Source organism: Hypanus sabinus, chromosome 16 (genome assembly GCF_030144855.1).
Source record: "Hypanus sabinus isolate sHypSab1 chromosome 16, sHypSab1.hap1, whole genome shotgun sequence".
Lineage (NCBI taxonomy): Eukaryota > Metazoa > Chordata > Chondrichthyes > Myliobatiformes > Dasyatidae > Hypanus > Hypanus sabinus.
In genome coordinates, this window is record NC_082721.1 from 30,296,910 (window position 1) to 30,317,300 (window position 20,391).

The window sequence follows — 20,391 nt, forward strand, 5'->3', positions numbered from 1 at the left end:
AGCCTAATGCAGGCCAATATGATTGCTGCAAAGGAGGCATCACAGAAGGTGGCTGAAGGGCCCACTGCGGATAAGTCTTACTTTATGTTGTATCATCGCCATCTGTTGACCGTAACATGGTACTGCATCTTGCTTTTATTCCCGATTTCTATGTAAAGATTCTTCAAACTTACCATCTGTAGTATAACTTATATTTAACTAACTTATACAATGTTTGCCTATAACCAAAACGAGAATGTTAAAGGTGTCTTCAAATGGTTTGAAAACTCTATCGCAATGAGCTTCCTCAAAATCCACTGACTCTTGCATGAAGCAAAATATTAATAGTAGATGGAGAAATTTTTCACATTTTGGTCTCTGTATTTAGGAAATATTATCCCTTGCTCTCCACTAGAAACTTAAGTTAAAATACTGTAGTTGATATAATTAGTCTAAGAGTGCAACACACAGAAAAAAAGTTCTTTTCAAAGAGTATCTGCTCCCCACAGACCTCCTTGAACTCTACTATACTTACCCTCCTATCCCCTGTGTTCCTCAGGACTTTATGGTTACTCTCCTCAGCTCTTCCGTGTCAGAGCAGGTTCCACGTTTGAGTAAAGAAGTTTCTCCAGATTTCTTTTGGATTTATTAGAAACATTACTTATTTGTTGACTTCAGCTCTGCATTCTCCTGATGTACCTTAACAATTATTTTCATTGCTTTAATATCCTCCAAGGTAATTGTATTTCTCTCAGTTCTGAGGGTTAAAACCTCTCAGTCTGTTATAATTGTCTGTATACTAACTTTTTTGGAACCTTTTCTAAGGAGAGCACAAGTAACAAGCTGCCCTTCAGACTCACTCAGTCACTCAATGATTGTATCCAGTCCGCTGGCCTCAATCCACTTTCCTGTCTGATCTCCAGCCAGCTCAGCTTTGAATATATTTAATGATTTGATATCCTCCGGTGTCAGAGGTTGAGAATTCTAAAGACTCAAATGCTCAGAGAAGAAATGCCTCGTACATTTCCACTGATCCACAGAGTATTTTATTCTTTCTTGAGCCCTCCCCACAAGTGAAAAATGCCCATAGTATCATCTCAACAAGCTTTTCCCCTCATATCTTATATGTTTCAATAATATTATGTCTTTCCTCTAAACTGCAGCTAAAGTAGGTCCAGTCTATTCAATCTTTCTTTATAGGGCTAACCTAGAAATCAATTTAACAAACTTTCTGTGCATTGCTTGCAAAGACAAAGGAAAAGGCAAGTAGATATTGGAAAAACAGTTAATAAGGGCAGCCACTTTTTTGGGACAACTCTTAAAGAATAAAAACTAATCAAGAAAGTTGCTGGAATTCCCTTCATTTATTTGGGACTCTTTGCCACATAATTGAGGCAGGGAACTGTTGCTGAACAGTTTCTAATTACTGTCAGTTGTGTGTGTTTGTGTTCAAAAAGCAGTGATATTTGTCACTTCTAATTGGTGAGACATGAGAAATAAGACAATTCCAAATTGTTTTGCTCACTATGGTTTGAAGTATTCAGGCTCAGAAATGCCAGAAATAGCCAGGAGTGAAAATGAGACAATTTCACAACCTAAAAAATTTAGGACTACAAAGAATTTTAAGGTACTAACAATCATCTTGAATTCTGCAATGAAAGGATGCAATCAGTGACAGCATTGTTTGAAGACAGTCCATTATCTACACTGAACTTGTTCATTTACAGTCAAAAGAATAAAGAATCAAAAGACGGATGAATTCCTCCGTTGATAAGTATTGGGAACTAATACAGTTTTATAGTACTGTAGTAGTATTGGTATTGTTCTATCTTGTTCTCGATTGTATTTAAAAACACAATTTGTTATTCAGTTTGTCATATTTTTACCTTTTTAACTACTTCCATGAAACTTTGGCTAATTGGAATACTATGTCCCAATTAAAGGGAATCCAATGTATATTCTTCCTTAAGTAAGTACTCTAGGAATTCAATGGGACAGACAGCATCTGTGGAGAGAAATAAATAGCCGATGTTTCAGGTTGAGATCTTTCGTCTAGACTGCCCATCAAATACAGGAGGAAATTTCTTCGAAGTGGGCATATCTCGAAGAGATCTTGCAGCAATGGAGCAGTTAAATAGACGCAAGAGACTATAGATGCTGGAATTCCAGCATCTTTAGTACTCCAGATATGTTTTATCTTTACGATTTTGTATTCCATTCCCCTTGTAATGAAGCATTCTATTTGACTTCCTAATTTGTTGCTGTACCTTCCAGCTACATTAGGCCCTTTCTAGTTTAGCCTACAGCTCACATCAGCCCACTAATAATGCCACAGGTGAGACAGGACTGGCGTCCTGTCTCACCTACTCAACACCCCTCTCTGTAATTTGATCTTGGACTTTTCGGTGGAAAGGCACCAGTCGGTACAAGTTGGCAGCAATATCTCAAGCTCTCTCATGTTGAGCACTGGTGACCTCTCCCCATGGCTGGATGCTCAGCCCACTGCTGTTCATGCTGCTGACTCATGACTGCACTGCCAGATCCCACTCAATTCACATCATCGTTTGTTGATAAAACAGTGGTTGGCCTCATTAGTAAACATGATGAGGTGACATACAAAGAAGAGGTAGACAGGCTTGTCAAATGGTGTAAGAACAACAATCTGGGTCTCAACCTGGACAAAAGAAATGATAGAGGATTTCAGGAAGGTAGAGGTCACACACTCTCCATTACACATCAATGGCTCTGCGTGGAGGAAGTGAGGAGCATAAATGCATTGATGTGCACATAATGGACAATCTAACCTGGACCCATAACACCTCAAGAAGACACGGCACGTCTACACTTCCTGAGAAGACTGAGGTGTGCAAGGCTCCCCACCCCTATTCTAACAACTTATTACAGGAGCACCATTGAGTGTTCTGTTTGGGTGCATTGTTGTGTGGTATGGAAGTTGCAAGGGATTGGATCGTAAGACCCTGCAGAGGACAGAAAAAACTGTCGAGGATCACCAGGATCTCCTTCCTCCCCATTTGTGACATTCACCAGGAACACTGCAGATGAAGGGCCCAAAGCATTGTTGAGGATCCTTACCACCCATCCCATAATCTCTTTGACCCACTACTGTCAGGAAGGAGGTACAGAATCATCAGGACTAGGACTGCCAGACTGGGCAACAGCTTTTTCCGTCAGGCTGTGCGCTACATACATTTTGAGTTATATTTTATTAACCTATTTATGGTAATATTTTGGTTTAACTGTTGTGTGTCATATATGTTCTGTGGGCGCAGTGGGGTCTAGAGGAACATTGTTTTGTCTGGTTGTATATATGTAGAATCATATGACAATAAACTTGAACTTAAATCAGCAGGTTAGAGAAAACAAGATCTCTAAGAACATGATAAGACTATAAGGGACCAGGAGAGATAGGAGCACAATTAGGCCATCCAATTCATCAGGTTTGTTCCATCATTTCATCATGGCTGACCCATTTTCCCTCTCAGCCCCATTCTCATGCTTTCTCCCTGTAACTTTTCAAGCCCTAATCCAGAAAATAACAGCCTCCGCCTTAAATACTCCCAATGACCTGGCCTATGCAGCTGCCTCTGGCAATTAATTCGACAGATTCACCACCCTCTGGCTAATGTAATTCCTCATCTCCATTCTAAATGGACATCCCTCTATTCTGAGGCTATGGCCTCTGATCCTAGACTCTCCCAATACAGAAAACATCCTCTCCAAATCCACACTATCAAGCCCTTTCAATATTCGATAGGTTTCAGTGCGATCTCCCTCATTCTTCTAAATTCCAGTGGGTTCATGCCCAGAGCCATCAATCGCTCCTCATACGTCATTCCCAGAATCATTCTTGTGAATCTCTGGCTATTGTTCATAAGTTTGTTTCCAACTCCTATCATGGTATTTTACCCTTTAATTTCTTAACTCTATCTACATCTTTTGGTCCTATGTCATCTCTTTCTAGGGATTTGATTTCATATTTTACTAAGAGCCCTCTGCCTACCTGTCCTTTCAATACAATGTGTATCCTTGGATGTCAAGCTCCCAATGATGATATTCTTACATCCACGATGGGGTTCATTGGTTTCACACTATTTACATAATACTCTGCTTTTCTATTACTGTAACCACTTATCCCATCTATATCTCTGTGTAGACTTTTGTCCCCTCTCACAACTTAAGGCTGTTGACAATAATGCAAAATTATTAAATGCCTTTTGGAAATACACGACATCCTCTGGTTCCCTTTTATTCATTCAGCTATGTACATCTTCAAAGGATTTAAAGAAAATCATGTTTGACAGATTTACAGTATTCATGTATTCATTTGACCCTGTTAACTGGCTACAGCTCCCTGCTTTCTCTCCTTCTCATGAATAGCAATATTATATTTGTCATTTTCTGATCTACTGGGACTTTCCCAGAATCTAAGAAATACTGAATGATCCCATCCAATGCATTCACTACTTTAAACCCAATTTCTTTCAGATTAAAAAAAAATCCTGATGAAGGATCTCTGCCCAAAACATCAACTGTTTGTTTATTTCCATGGTTGCTGCCTGCCTTGCTTCCACATTCTCTGTTCTTCCAAATAGTTGTGTCATTACTTTATTTCAGCTGTTCAGTTATCATATAAAGTTGCCTAGATATGAGTCTATTTAACTGATCTATTACTGTAATATAAATTTGTTATTGCTGTATCTACAAATCAAATGGAAATGAATTCTTGCTCAACTTGTGCACCAAGGCAGAGCCTAACCCATAAGATTATATATCAAATTAATTCACGTTGCCACATGTTTGTCAGTGTTGAGTGATTCTGGCAACAAAGCCTACAACAGTAAACTTTGCATAAAGTATCATAGTCTTATGAAAACTTAGTTCTTTACCGCTTGGTGCAGGGTAATAACAAAAAAGAGAAAAGATGGCTCGACTTCAGGCAAGTTGGTCTTTTCCCCTGAGCTGCTTTCCCACAATATGAGTACTATAGCTCTCAGACAGTGATCTGAAGTGAGCAGTCCAATCACTATAATTACTAATAACCAGTGAATAATAAGATAGCTTTTTTCCAGTAATGTCAGTACAGTAAAGTACATACTGTACACACTGAAAATAGAAATTACAACTTTTGAATAATGTCTTGATAAGCAACTTAACATTTCAAATGTAAAACTAAAAAAAAGTAAAATCTTGATCCTTATTATCTTCAAGGGTTATAAGCAAGAACAAGAATTAAAATGCTTGTTCACACAAAAAGTATGGCTACAGTTTTAAACAATTTTACACATGATGTTTATTAACATGAATGTTTACTGAGTCAATTTACACAAACAGTTCATTAACCCAAAATGTGACAGAACAGCAGTGTTTCCACATGGATATCTGATGCTGTAACTCCAGTAGCTCCAACACTTTCCATTAGACAACACCACATATAAAGTGTCACAGTTCACATTCACGTCCTATTACGGTCACAGATAAGGTTGATCAGTGGAAAGTTTCATCTTGACTGGCTGTCCAGGCTGAACTGGTTTCTTAACACCGGTGGTTGCTACAGTGCTTTCACTGCTGGAAAACAAAAAGCAAGTTCAGCTGATCCATGGAAATTCAAGTGATGACAGTGAATCCAGTTCCAGAGATGGACTGGACAGCATTAACAAAACTTCTCAAATCCAGTCTGCATCATTCTGCAATTTAAGATCAACTTCTAAATCAGATTGTTTACTAACTTTGTTTTTACACTGAAAAGAGAAAAACATTCTACTGTATAGAGCAAAATGGCATAAACACTTCTGGATGTTTAACATAATGTTGAAAGGGACAAAAATGACAAAAAATTAGTAATATTTCAAAAAATCTTATAATGATGATCTTCAGAAATAACTTGATCAGTCATCACAGGAAGTGTGTGCAAATCCTAGCAGATATGGCACAAATTTATGGATAGGATAAAAATGGAACGCCAAACAAGTTGTGTGGTTGAATACCGCGACAGACAGACTTCATTGGGTCCTAAGCCACAGGAGGTGGTCAGTGTTGGGTCATTCTTCTCAAATGAGCAAAAGATAAATATGGAATATTCCACAACGATTTGATACTAGCAGCTACGATCGAATTGTAGGAACATAAGATTTAGTTTCTAGATCCTAATATGCTATTTATGTAAGCTTAGATTAATCCGTCTTTCTTCTGTAACATTATTTGCTAAAAATCTACACTCAGTAGCCAATTTATTTGATACCCTGTACACCAGCTATTTAATGCAAATACCTAATCTGTCAATCATGTGGCAGCAACTCAATGCATAAAAGCATACATATATGGTCAAGAGGCTCAGTTGTTGTTCAGACCAAATATCAGAATGGGAAAGAAATGTGATTGAAGTGACTTTGACCATAGAATAATTTTTGGTGCCAGACAGGGTGATTTGAGTATTTCAGAAACTGCTGATCTGGGATTTTCATGCATGGCAGTCTCTGGAGTATACAGAGAATGGTGCAAGAAATGTACCCCATCTATCAAGTGGCAAAATGCCTTGTTAATAAGAGAGGTTGGAGAAGAATGGCCAGACAGGTGAAGCCAACAGAAAGGCCACACTAACTCAAATAACCAGGTTACAACAATGGCATGCAGAAGAACCTACAATGTTTGAACATACAACACATCAAACCTTGAACTGGATATGCTACAGCAAAATAAGACTTCCAACATACATTCACTGGTACAAGAGGGACCTGATAAAAGTGGTCACTGAGTGTATGGGATCTCTTCCCAAAGGTTGGTGGGTAAATACCAGATTCCTACAAGCTTGAAAACAGATAATAAAATATAATAGAAAAGCCAAAGGGTTTATTGATCTTTATCTGAAAGCTGGAAGGACCTAACCCACACTGTATTTCTAAATAAAAAATAAAGAAAGAAAAGTAAAGGAGACTGGAATATAGAGCTGAGAGAATATTGCATCTGATTCAAATTACTGTCATACTTACCAGAGTGCAATGAAATTCCTTGCTTGTGTGCTAACAGAGTACACAGTATAGAAAATAATAATAAATGCAACAATAAATACAATGCATGCAAAGTACAGCAGTACAAACTAAAGTAGTCCAAAAAGAAATGGGAAATTGACAATAACAGAAAAGGCAGAATTAAAGGTTCAAGAATATACCCGTGCCACTAGGAAGAGGGATATGAAAGATGATCAAAACCCATCAATTTTTGTATACTAAGTCTTAAGAATATTGACTTTTCAGTAGAAATTAGATTTGCTAGAATATTGCAATTGTTTGATTGTTTGAAGGAATAAATTATAAAACTAGATTCCATTAATGTATTTGCTTCTGTGGTTAAAAAGTTTATGAAGATTAAATTGAGATTTTCCAGATGGTAAAATATCCATTAGTAAAATACAGGAAAACTATTTGCTCTGGTGCATAATTTTAAAATATGAACCAACAGGTTGAGCAATTAATTTAAGAAGAACTTCTTCAGACAAAGATTTAAGAAATATGGAACTCTTCAAAAGCTTTGGGTGCTGTTTTAAATGGAAATTTCAGAGTAAAAATCAATAAATCCTAATTAGGTAGAGGAATCAAAGGATAGAAGCAAAGGCAGGTAAAATGCAATTACTGTACCAATGATCTAAATGTATGCCAGTCCAGACTAGATGAGTGGAAATGGCTGACTACCAAACCATATTCTACTAATCCTGTCATCTCTTAACTTTTCTCTCAATACCGCATTTGTTTCTATGATTAATTTAATGCCACTGACCTGGTTGCTTGTGTTCCTGCTTCTAATGCTTTCTGTGATGACCATATAATTGTAGGTGGAGATGTCTCTCGACGACCATCTCGCAGGCAGTAGTAATTATCTGAGAATTTATGGCTGGGGCCAACTGGGAGTTTTGGTGTGGGTGGGCTTCTACAAACATTTCAAAATTTCAATGTTACAAAAGAAGACAAAATTTCATAAAAAGACAGTGCTGAAAATATACAGTATACTTTCAAACATGAAAAGATGGGAATTCAGACACATCACATAATCCCATTTGTCCCCATAGACATTAATATAGTACATTGCTTCCTATCAATTTGCATAATGGGAATGGCCCTCAGAACAAAATATGCAGTACTAGTCTCTCATTTTCTCATGTTAAACAGCATTCAATTTCTGTTCATGCCGTTTAACTATGGCATAATAGTGTTAGTACTATCTACCATGTTTTTAAATAATCAAAAATTAATCAACGTTCTTTTTAACCACTGAACCTTGGGACAGATATTTTGATACCAATAAGCGTTCTGCAGAAATTCACTAAAAAAAAGGTGAATAGAACAGTGGGCAGTTTCTAAGTCAAATAAAGCCATGGCCAGATAGAGTGGCAATCTCTCCATATTGCCCCATCAATCACTCACAAACAATATCATTAAGGCTTGATACCAAATTAAGATTGTTCCATGGTCAGAGGTAATTTAGCCAGAGGGTGGTGAATCTATAGAATCTGTTGCCACAGGCGGCAGTGGAGACCAAGTCATTGGGTGTATTCAAGGCAGAGATTGATAGGTATCCTGATGAAGGGTCTCGGCCCGAAACGTTGGCTACTCTTTTCTCACGGATGCTGCCTGACCTGCTGAGTTCTTCCAGCGTTGTGTACGTATTCTTTGATAGGTATCTGAGTAGCCAGGGCATCAAAGGTTATGGTGAGAAGGTGGAGGAGTGGGACTAAATGGGAGAATGGATCAGCTCATGATAAAATGGTGCAGCAGACTCGTTGGGCCAAATGGCCAGCTTCTGCTCCTTTGTCTTATGGTCTTATATGAAAATAGCAAACATATTGCACAATACATGAAATATAATGAATAAAGTTCCCACTACACTGTCCTATGAGATACTTACAGATAAGGGTTATTAACTCTATTGGAAATCTACTTCCTTCTGATCAAAGCAATTTATTTTGTGCATTACCTGGAAGCAATTTCAGTGTATCGAAGCTGCAACTTAGTTTGGAGATTCCTCTGGAAGAAAGATAATTCAGTTTAAGGACTTCTTTTAGCTCTACAGTATCAAACATGTACAGTGACATTTTAAAATGAGAAGCTTTAAAATCAAGAGAAAGGAAAGATATCATGGTGAAGGGCAAATTTGGTAACATAGCCTCAACTCTGATGTGTTCAGGCAAAAGGCATTGAGAATCTCGGACTTTTGGATCATTGGGCTCTATCCCAGAGAAGGTGGGACCTGTATAGAAGAGACAGTCTGCACCTGAACTGGAAGGATCTAATATCCTACCGGGAAGGTTTGCTAGTGCTGCACAGTGTAGAGGGACTGATTGTACAGGGATGGGAACCAGAGTGTCAGAACAGATAGTGGAGAGATTGTGGAGACACATATTGTTAAAACCTCAAAAGTAAAGAATTAAAAGGTTGAGTATTAAGTGACGAATGTCCTGAGCTGCGTATATTTCAATGAAAGTATTATGGGAAAGGCAGATGAACTCAGGGCATGGATCAACAAATGAAATTATGATATTGTAGCCATTAGTGAGACTTGGTTGCAGGAAGGGCAGGACTGGCAGCTCAATATTTGGGGATGGCCAAGAAGATTCAGTCGCTTGGCATTCAAGATGAGGTAGAAAATTGGACTTGTGGGAGAAGCCAGAGAGTGGTAGTAGATAGCTGCCTCTTGGACTGGTGGCCTGTGACTAGTGGAGTGCTGCAGGAATCAGTGCTGTGTTCTACTTCAATGATCTGGATGATAATATGATAACTGGCTCAGCAGGTTTACAGATGACACCAAGAATGGGGGTGTAGTGGACAGCGAGGAAGACTATCAGAGCTTCAAAGGCTCAAAGTTCAAAGGTTCATTTTATTGTCAAAGTGTGCATGCCTAATACAACTTTGCTATTTGTCTACTGCAGATAGCCATCAAATACAGAAAGATCATGGATGCTGATGAAAGAAAAGACATCAACTCCCCACCAAACAGCATGAACATAAACAAAACTCGCAGAGCCCAAAATCCCACCCCCACCCACAGCAAAAAACAGCCACAAAAACAATCAATGATTCTCTACACATAACAATCCCCAACCATTTCACTTGTAGAAAAGAACAGTGACAGTAGTGCCAAATCTCCAAACACCCCCCCACCATACACATGAAAAATTAACAGGTCACCCACCCATCAATCGAACACAAAAAGGTAAACAACAAAAAGCTGTAAACTAATATAAAGCACAATCCAATAATCACACAAATCTCAGAAAATGAGAAATGACTTTTTCACTGCATACGAGGAGAGCAGCTGCATTGACTCAGTCCTTCTGTACAGAGTGACTGCCGACCCAGGTCTGAATGCCGCAGATTCGTCAGCCGTCCATCTTGTCATCACTGACCCTCTGCATTCACCTTGATATTCCAATCCTCCTTGCCGCTTCGAGATGGAGTTGTTCATGACCCTGCACCTCGTCTCTGGTCTTTTCCTCAAGTCAGCTTGTGCTCTCAGACCTCTTCGGCGCCCGTCTCGGATCTCCACAAAGCTGCTCTTTGGACACAGCACAGTGCTGGGTCCATCAATCGAGATTTAAATTGTATGTCGCAGGCTCCAACAGTTTCCATAACACAAACTAGACAAAAAGGAACAAGCAACAGGTGTAGAAACAATGAAATGATTGTAAAGTTTTGCTATGTGGAAGATGCTGCCCATGGAATCGTTGTTGATGACACCATCTTGACCAGAAGAGCTTGCAGCGGGTCTGGACTAGTTGGAAAATAGCAGATGGAATTTAATGTAGACAAGTGTGAGGTGTTGCACTTTGTTAAAACCAAGATTGGTGGGTAGGTAGGTCAAAGTGAACAATAGGACAAAGGAATCTGGGAAAAGAGATCCACAATCCATTGAAGGTGACAGGATCACAAATAAAGCTTTTGGCACCTGGGCCTTCATAAATCAAAGTACTGAGTACAGTATGCAATGTTATATTGAAGTTGTAGAAGACATCAATGAGGCCTAATCTGGGGATTTGCGTGCAGTTTTGGTCCCCTACTTACAGGAAAGATGTAAATAAGGTTAAAAGAGTGCAGAGAAAACTTACAAGGATATTGCCTTGACTGGAGAACCTGAGTAATAAGGAAAGATTGAATAGGTTGGGGCAGTGATTCCTAACGGAGGCGACGAAGTGTCCTAAGGGAGCTTTAGGGGAAATAGAAGATATTATCGGGGGGGGGGGGGGGGGGTGGCAATACGCAACACCTTAACTTGAGGTACAAGCCCTTAACCAACCATTAGTAGAAGCGGCACTTGCAAAAAAAAAGAATGAGGCAAAGGAACATGGGAAGAACCATTGCTGTGCAGGCGGTGAGCATCCGTCGACATAATGCGTCTGAAACTTGCAATCTCATCCAACCTATCAACCAAACAGACATTATTGTGGATGCATAAATTAGCAACCAGGGTGGCCAACAGTTCCTCTTGATTCAGGGCACAGAACAAGTTCATGCAATTTAACAGTTGGTAAGTCATGTAGACCCTCTCAACTTTCACTACAGATCTATGGAAAACAGGTTGCGTAATGATACAGCGCTCTCTGGAACCAAACAGTGAAATAGAGCTAATCCTGAGGATTCCTCTTAAGGTGTTCCAAAGCGACCTCGACTTCACACGCGCGGTCAAGAACCATCTCTGGAGATTATGAGACCTTACATGATTGGTCAATCACGCTAACTGGAATAGTATAAAGGTGGCTTGCTGAACATCAGCTCTATCCCAGCTAACACACAGATAGCAATCTGAATCCTTGCCAACATAATTTTCGCTGTTGTGATTGCCTTATCTTCACCTCACCGTTCCTTTGCATACTGCTACCATCGTTCCATCTGTGTCAACTTGCTGCCATCAATATCCGGTAGGCATTCCCAGTTTGTGTTAATTTTTATTTTAACTTAGCCCCATTAATGTTGGATAAACGCATACAGCGCGATCTCTATCACCCTGAAGGTGGTGAACCCTTGAATTCTAATCTTAAACAGAAACCACAGAAAGTGTCAATACAATGTTACATACCTGCAGTATGCTTTTATTCTGTTCCTGTCAGATCAGCAATGCCTCATGTGTCTTATCTGAAACACTGTAGTGTCTAATGAAGCCATGATTGCAGGGACACTTCAGTAAAGGACCCCCTGAAAAGGCTACTTATGGTATCACTCAGTTCCAGAAGATGAAAGCAGCATTGGAAGAGCATTGCACACTTGAGTCATTTGCCAAGAAAGCTAAAAATGACTTTGGTAGTGGTTTCATTGCTTCTTATAACACTTCCAAATGATAGCAAAGTATGGAATGTTTTGTACAATTGGTGAAAGATTAATAATGCCTGCTGTATCAGAAGTGCTCACCGCTGTTCTCAAAATGGATATCAGTATTTTAAAATCAATTTTTCTAAGTAATAACTCTGTTGCTTGTTGTATTGACAAAGTGAGTGAAGACACTGAATATCAACTATGCACACAGCTACAAAAAACAGAACTTGGAATACAACTGGATAAGTCAACTGTGCGAGACAAGACATGGCCAATGGCGTATGTACGGTTTATCAAAAATGATAAAGTTTATAAAGAGATTCTCTTTTGTAAAAAGTTAAAAATATCAATGGAGAATTAATCTATGATGAGTCAAAATGTACACTGAGGATAAAAGTATTCTGATTAGGAACATGATTTATTGTACAATAGATAGAGCACCATATATGACAGATCACCATGCTGGTTTAGTGGCATTTAAGTTTGTTTGCAATTCATTGTGTAACACATTGTCAACATCTCACAGCCAAAAACCTCAGCCTGTGACTTAATGCCTTTAATTTTGTTGATAGCTAATATGACTCTTGTCATATTAGCTATCAACAAAATTAAAGGCATTAAGTAGCAGAATATTTTGCCAGTTGTGCCAAGACAATGATGAAGTATTTGAATGCTTGCTTCCTCGTCAAAAGGCTGCTGCTTAAAATGTTTCTTTCATCTTCTTGACACCGTGGTTGAATTTTTGTTCAAAGCCAACAAGAACTTGGGAAAACAAGACTGAACTTCTGTGTGAAGATGTGATAGAGATATACAAAATTATGAGGGGTATAGATAGGGTAAATACAAGCAGGCTTTCTCCAGAGGATGAGTGGAACTACAACTAGAGGTCACGGGTTAAGGGTGAAAGATGAAAATTTTAAGGGGAACATGAGAGAAAATTTCTTCACTCAGGGTCATGAGAGTGTGGAATGAGCTGCCAGTGCAAGTGGTGCACACAAGCTCGATTTCACCATTTAAGAGAAGTTTGGATAAGTACCTGAATGGCAGGGGTATGGAAGGGTATGGTCTGGGTGCAGGTCAATGGGAGCAGGCAGTTTAAATGGTTTGGCATGGACAAAATGGGCCAAAAGACCTGTTCTAAGCTGTACTTTTTTTAATGACTCCATGACTCTACAATGGGATATCAGCTGAATGTGATTTTAATAACCTATCAACAGTAGTCAATGTATTGTCAACCCCAACTCTTCCTCTCATTCAAGATATATTTTTTCTGCAGTTAATGGTCAGTCAACAGAAATCCTTTGCTGACCATTCAATGTGTGTAGCTTGAGAAATAAAAAAAAAACCATTCATTTAGAATTGTTGCTTTGTACCTTAACTCCATGTAACTGCCTTTAATCATTTACCTTAATAATGTAAGAACATATTGGTAGGTCATGGCTGGAGTACGGCAGTAGGATGGGTGGGGGAAGAGTGGTGTTTGCCAGTAACTGATGTCCTCAATAATAGATCAAAGTCAGCTATTTCATGAAGGCTAGTCAAGGTGGGGAAGGTGGTATTTTTTTCCAGTGCCCTTGTTACTGCCAAATGACTTATAGAATACTGTGATCAGTTCTGGTCGTTCATTATAGGAAAAATGTAGAAGCTTTAGAAAGGGTGAGATGAGATCTACCAGGATGCTTTCTGGATTAGACAATATGTCATCTGAGGAAATGCTGAGCAAGCTATGGCATTTCCTTTTGGAATGAAGGATGAGAAGCAACTTCATAGAGTTATACAAGATTATGAGAGGAGCAAAGTGGATAGCCAGTGCCTTTTTCCCAGGGCAGCAATGGCCAAAACCAGAGGACACCTGTTTAAGGTGAGTGAAGAAAACTGTCCAAGAGAGTCTTTTTTAAACAGAGAGGGGAAGTAGCCTTCAGTGGTGGTAGAGGCTGATACAAAAAGGACATTTAAAAGACTATTTATAATAGGCATATTAGTGTTATTAGCTGTGTAGGAGCAAAGGGTCAGAACAACAATGTGCATCGAAGGGCCCATACTGTTCTCTACTGTTCTATATTCTAGACATGGGCAACGTATATGACAACATAATGCATTAAATACAGACCAAATTATCTCCCAAGCTAAACAGTTTTTCTTTAGATACCAATATAGTCAGGATGGTGTACGACTTGGAAGGGAAGCTGCAGCTCATATCCTTGTTCTTCTGGTGGTAAAAGAAGCAAGTTTTGAAGAATCCTTTGTGAATAACTGGAATATATTTTGTTAGTGCACTCTAGCTGTAATGTGCTGGACTTGGAGACAGTGAATGTTTATTGTGTTTAATATGGTGACAAACATGCAGTCTTCTTTCTCTGGATGGTATCTAACTTCTTCACTTTTGCTGAAGCTTTTTCATTTATGTAAGTGAAGAATATTTCATCATACTCCTGACTCGTAGCTTGTAGGTGTAGAGCAGCTTAATGGAATAGGTTGTTGAGTCATTTAATGCAAAAGAACTGTTACACTGTTGCTTGTCAGTGAGTCTACAACCTTGAAACTAACAGCACTGTGGCAGAACTTCATCACAAAGACTATAACCACCCAAGGCAGTAGCTCATCACTACCTTCCCAAGAGCATTATTGGATGACAATAAATGTTGGCCCTGCAGGTGAAATCTAGACCCTATAACCACAAGACAAAGGAGTAGAATTAGGCCATTCAGCCTAATTCAGTCTGCTCCACCATTTCACCATGGCTGATTGGTTATCCCTCTAAATCCCATTCATCTGCATTCACCCCATAACCTTTGATGCCCTGATTAATCAAGAACCTGCCTTAAATACACCCATTGACTTGGCTTGAATCTGCGGCAATGAAATTCACAAATTCACTACCAATGTCTTACAAAACCTCAGCATTACCTCCTATCCTTCATACTCTAGTCTTCTCAAAACAAACGCTAACATTACACTTTCCTTCCTTACCACAGATTCAACCTGCAAGTTAACCTTTAGGGTATCCTGTAATGGACTCTCAACTCCCTTTGCACCTCTGACTTTTGTATTTTCTCCCATTTAGTAAATAGTCTAAGTCTTTATTCCTTCTCCCAAAGTGCATGATCATGTACTTCCCTACTTACATTCTATCTGCCACTTCTTTGCCCGTTCTCCTAATCGGTCCAAGTCTTTCTGCAGACACCCTGCTTCCTGAACACTACCTGTCCCTCCACCTATCTTCATATCATCTGCCAACTTGGCCATAAAACTATCAATTCCTTTATCAAAACCATTCACATATAACGTGAGATGAAGCGGTCCCAACACCAACTCCTGTGAAACTAACTGATCACCAACAACCAATCAGAGAAGCCTCCCTTCATTCCCACACTTTGTTTCCTGCCATTAGCCAATCTTCATCCATGGAGTATCTCTTTTGTAATACCATGGGCTCTTATCTTGTTAAGCAGTCTCATGAGCGGCACCTTGTCAAAAGCCTTCTGAAAATTCAAATAGACAACATCCTCTGACTCTCATTTGTCTATCCTGCCTGTTATTTCCTCAAAGAATTCCAACAGATTTGCCAGACAAGATTTCCGCTTAAGGAAAATATTTTATCATGTGCCTCCAAGTACCCCAAAACCTGATCCTTAATAATGGTCCCCAACATCTTTCTAACCACTGAAGTCAGGTTAACTGGTCTATAACTTCCTTTCATCTTCCCTCGCTTCTTAAACAGTGGAGTGACATTTGCAATTTTCCAGTCCTCCAGAACCATTCCAGAATCCAATGAGTCTTTAAAGATCATTACTAATGTCTCCACAATTTCTTCAGCTGTCGTTCAGAACCCTGGGTATAGTTCATCTGGTGCAGGTGACTTATCGACCTTCAGGCTTTTCAGTTTCCCAAGCACCTTCTGCTTAGTAATAGCAATGACACTCATTTCTGCCCCGACACTCTTACGTTTCTGGCATTCTTCTGGTGTTTTCCACAGTGAAGACTGACGCAAAATACTTATTAGAAGTTCCTCCACCATTTCATTGTCCCCCATTACTATCTCACCAACATAATTTTTACTCTTTTACACTTTATATATCTGTATCTCTTTTACATTATTGGTTAGCTTACCTTCAAAGTTTCTCTCTTTATGGCTTTTTGGCCTTCTGTTTTTAAAAGTTTCCCATCCCTCCCTTCCCACTAATATTTCCTTATTATATGCCCTCTCTTTTTCATTTATGCTGACATTGACTTCCCTCGTCAGCCATGGTTGCCTCATCCTCCCTTTAGAATACTTATTCATGTTTGGGATGCATCTTTCTTGCACCTTTTGAAATGCTCCTAGACACTCCAGCCATCACTGTTTTGCCATCATCCCTGCTAGTGTCCCCCTTCTAATCAACTTTGACCAGCTCCTCTTTAAACAATGGAGACTACAATGGGATTTGGGCTGGTTGAGGAACAGTGGAAGACTTTCAAAGAGGTTTTTAATGGTGCTCAACAAAAGCATATTCCTGTTAAAAGGGTGAGGAGAGCCAGCCTTGGATCCTAAGGAAATAGAAGGCGGCATCAAACTAAAAGCTCGTGTGTACAAAGTTGCCAAGAGTAGTGGGAAACTGGAAAATTGGGGAGACTTTAAAAAGCAACAAAGAATCACAAAGTGAATAAAAAAAGAAAAGAAAGATTATGAAAATAAACTAACACAAAATATAAAAAAGGATAGTAAAAGTTTTATAATTAAAAAAAGCAGAAAAGGGTGGCTAAAGTGAACGTAGGTCCCTTAGAGGACGAGAAGGGGGAATTGATATTGGGTCATGAGGAAATGGCAGAGGCTTTGAATGACTATTTTGTGTCAGTCTTCATGGTACAGGACATGTCTAACATGCTAAAGAGAGGTGTTATGGATGCTATGGGAGGTGAGGACCTCGATACAATAGCTAGCACTAATGAGGTAGTACTGAGCAAACTTGTGGGCCTGAAGATAGACAAGTGCACTGGTCCTGAGGGTAATGAAAGTAATAGTAGAAATTATAGCAGAGGCTTTAGTGATAATTTACCAAAATTCTCTGGACTCTGGGCAGGTCCCGGCAGATTGGAAGACAAGTGTCATGTCACCTTTTAAAAAAGAATGTAGGCAAAAGGCAAGTAACTACAGGCTAGATGGCTTAACACCTGAAGCTGGGGAAATACTTGAAGCTATCATTAAAGAAGAACTAGCAAGGCAACTGGAAAGAAATGGATCCATCAGGCAGACATAGCGTGAATTCAGCAAAGGCAGGCCCTGTTTGACAAACTTACTAGAGTTCCTTAAGGATATAACGAGTGCAGTGGACATTAAATACTTGCTTTTCCAGAAGGAGTTTGATAAGGTGCCGTATAAAAATCTTTTCCATAAGGATGCATAGAGTTGGGGTTGGATAGAGGATTGTAGGATAGAGGATTGGTTAAATAATAGAAAGCAGTAAGTTGGGATACATGGGTGTTAATCTTGTTAGCAATCAGCAACAAGTGGTGTGCTGCAGGGGTCAGTGGTGGACCCGCAAATGTTCATGATATACATTAACAATCTGGAAGAGGGGACAAAGTATAGGGTATCCAAGTTTGCTGATGATACTAAATTGAGTGGAAAAACAAATTGTGCAGAAGATACGAAGACTGCAGAGAGATATAAATAATTTAAGTGAAAGAGCAAACGTCTGGCAGATGGAATACAATGTGGTTAAAATGTGAAGTCATCCACTTTGGAAGGAGAAATAGAAGAGAAGATTATTGTTTAAATGGTAAAAATTGCAGCATGCTGCTGTGCAGAGGGACTTGGTAGCGCTTGTGCATGAATCACAAAAGGTTAGATCGCAGGTGCAGTAGGTTATCAAGAAGGCAAATGCGACGTTGGCCTTCATTGCTAGAGAGATTGAATTTAAGAGCAGGGAGTTTATGCTGCAACTGTACAAGGTACTGGTGAGGTCGCACCTGGAGTACCGTGTGCAGTTCTGTTCTCCTTACTAGAGGAAGGATATACTGGCTTTACAGGTGGTGCAGAGGACGTTCACCAGTTTGGTTCCAAAGCTGAAGGGTTAGTCTATGAGGAGAGATTGAGTTGCTTGGGACTGGGTACTCACTGGAATTCAGGAGGATGAGAGGAGACCTTATAGAAACATATAAAATCATGAAAGGGATAGATAAGAGAGGCAGGAAAGTTGTTTTCACTGATAGGTGAGACTGGAACTAGAGGACATAGCCTCAAGGTTCAGGAGAGGGTGGGAAGAGTAGATTTAGGACAGAGATGAGGAGGAACTGCTTTCCCCAGAGAGTGGTGAATCTGTGGAATTCTCTGCCCAATGAAGCAGTGGACGCTACCTCAGTAAATATATTTAAGACAAGGTTAGACAGATTCTTGCATAGTAGGGGAATTAAGGGTTATGAGGAAAAGACAGGTAGGTGGAGATGAATCCATGGTCAGAACAACTATGATCTTATTGAAAGATGGAGCAGGCTCGACAGGCCATTGGCCTAATCCTGCTCCTATTTCTTACTGTCCTTATATTTGTTCATGTCTCTGTAATTCCCCTTACTCCACTGAAATACTGATACATCTGATTTAAGTCATTACATAACACCCAATCCAGCATTGTCATTCCCCTAGTGAGCTCAACCACAAACTGCTCTAAAAAGCCATCTTGTAAGCATTCTACAAATTCCCTCTCTCAGGAACCAGCACAACCTGATTTTAGCCTTCTACCTGCTTACTGAAATTCCCCCATCACCATTGCAACAATACCATTTTTACAAGCCTTTTCTATCTCCTATTCGAATTTGTAGCCCACATTCTGGCTATTGTTCAGAGGACTGTATGTAACTCCCATCAAGATCTTTTTATCCTTTCAGTTTCTTAGCTCTCCCTACAAGAATTCTACATCTTCTGATCTTGTCACCTCTTCAAAGGATTTAATTTAATCTTTTTATCAACAGAGCCACTCCACCCCTCTGCCTTCATAACGAAACAACAATAAAAAAGAGAATTTAAAATCCGCCCCCCCCCCAAAATACATCTGTTTCCTTCTCTACAGTTGCTTCTGAAGAAGCTGGGCATCTACAGCATTTCATGTTTTTCCTTCAGACTTGCAGTGCTCAAACAAAAATATAACCCAAACTGCTATGTCCTGCATCCAAACAATGCCATCATCTTGATGCTGCCATCAGACAAGATATACAGCCTAAGACCCACTCCTCTCCTTCCTCTCTCTCTCAAGTTGCACTTGTACTATTATGCTTACTTTGTTGTGTAAAGTACATATATTGTATGTTAATTTAAGATTATATTAACTTAACTGTGCCATATTTTAACGTACAATACTACTGCTGCAAATTGCTAATGTTCAACTCATTTGTGTTGTGCATGTGTATGCCTATGACAATAAACTTGAACTTGATTATTACTCGTGCAACTGAAGTTTTATTACTGTATATTGTGGCAATATCTACCTTAGCAGGCAGCATTTTAGATATCATATAAATTACCACTGTATGGTGCATTGTGAGCATATTTACTCCAGATACGCGGTGTTACGTTTTTTATTTAAAAAGTGCACATACTGTAGCTCATCGTGATCAGTTTTACTACTGAAGTGGATGTGTCTGTAAGTGGCAAAAAATTTAATGCCAAAATAAACATGTTATTATTTGAATATATAATCTATCTACCTACATCTAGCCGCAGTGTCGGGTTTTCTTATTAAACATACGGATATGGACATTTGTCCTTGGTGTTAACTGTTCTGTGGATACTTACCACAGCTGCTAATATGATAATACAGATCATGGAGTTGCACATTTACTACAGATATCGATATGTTACAAACACACAGTAGCCTACCTACCGGTGTTTTATTACAAAATGTGAGTCAAACACTTACCCCCGCCGCAAAATTCCGCAGCCACTGAATGAGCTTTGTCGCCGACGCCATGTTTGTTGTCAAGGGCGAAACGGGGGTGGGGGGGCGGGTATCGAATAATATAGACTTAAATTTTTAGTTCTTCTGTGTTTAAAATTGCTTCATTTATTTTAAAAAATGTAGGTCATAATTTTTGAGATTTAAATTAATTACTTTATAAGCGAGCT

General features: G+C 39.3%; 1 protein-coding gene across 2 annotated transcripts; it reads right to left on the reverse strand.

The window, feature by feature from the left end:
• Positions 1-4,230: 4,230 nt before the first annotated feature.
• Positions 4,231-20,247, reverse strand: ndufa7 (NADH:ubiquinone oxidoreductase subunit A7). 2 transcript variants are annotated; one of them, XM_059991465.1, is made up of 4 exons: positions 20,186-20,247; positions 8,965-9,014; positions 7,771-7,920; positions 4,231-5,562 (listed from the first exon to the last, which is right to left on the reverse strand). In XM_059991465.1, exons 1-4 carry the CDS (start codon positions 20,234-20,236, stop codon positions 5,469-5,471), a joined length of 345 nt encoding a protein of 114 aa, XP_059847448.1. In that variant the 5' UTR covers positions 20,237-20,247; the 3' UTR covers positions 4,231-5,468. The 2 variants fall into 2 exon arrangements, with proteins under 2 accessions (XP_059847448.1, XP_059847447.1); XM_059991464.1 differs by having other exon boundaries at positions 4,231-5,565.
• Positions 20,248-20,391: the final 144 nt, after the last annotated feature.

Excerpts from the sequence above, each read along its gene's own strand:
- ndufa7 (XM_059991464.1), bottom strand. The coding sequence starts at position 20,236 with ATGGCGTCGGCGACAAAGCTCATTCAGTGGCTGCGGAATTTTGCGGCG. Across the intron at positions 9,015-20,185 it reads TGCGGAATTTTGCGGCGGGG|AGGAATCTCCAAACTAAGTT; the intron begins GTAAGTGTTTGA and ends TCTTTCTTCCAG. Across the intron at positions 5,566-7,770 it reads GCAGGAACACAAGCAACCAG|CAGTGAAAGCACTGTAGCAA; the intron begins GTCAGTGGCATT and ends TTTGTTTTCCAG.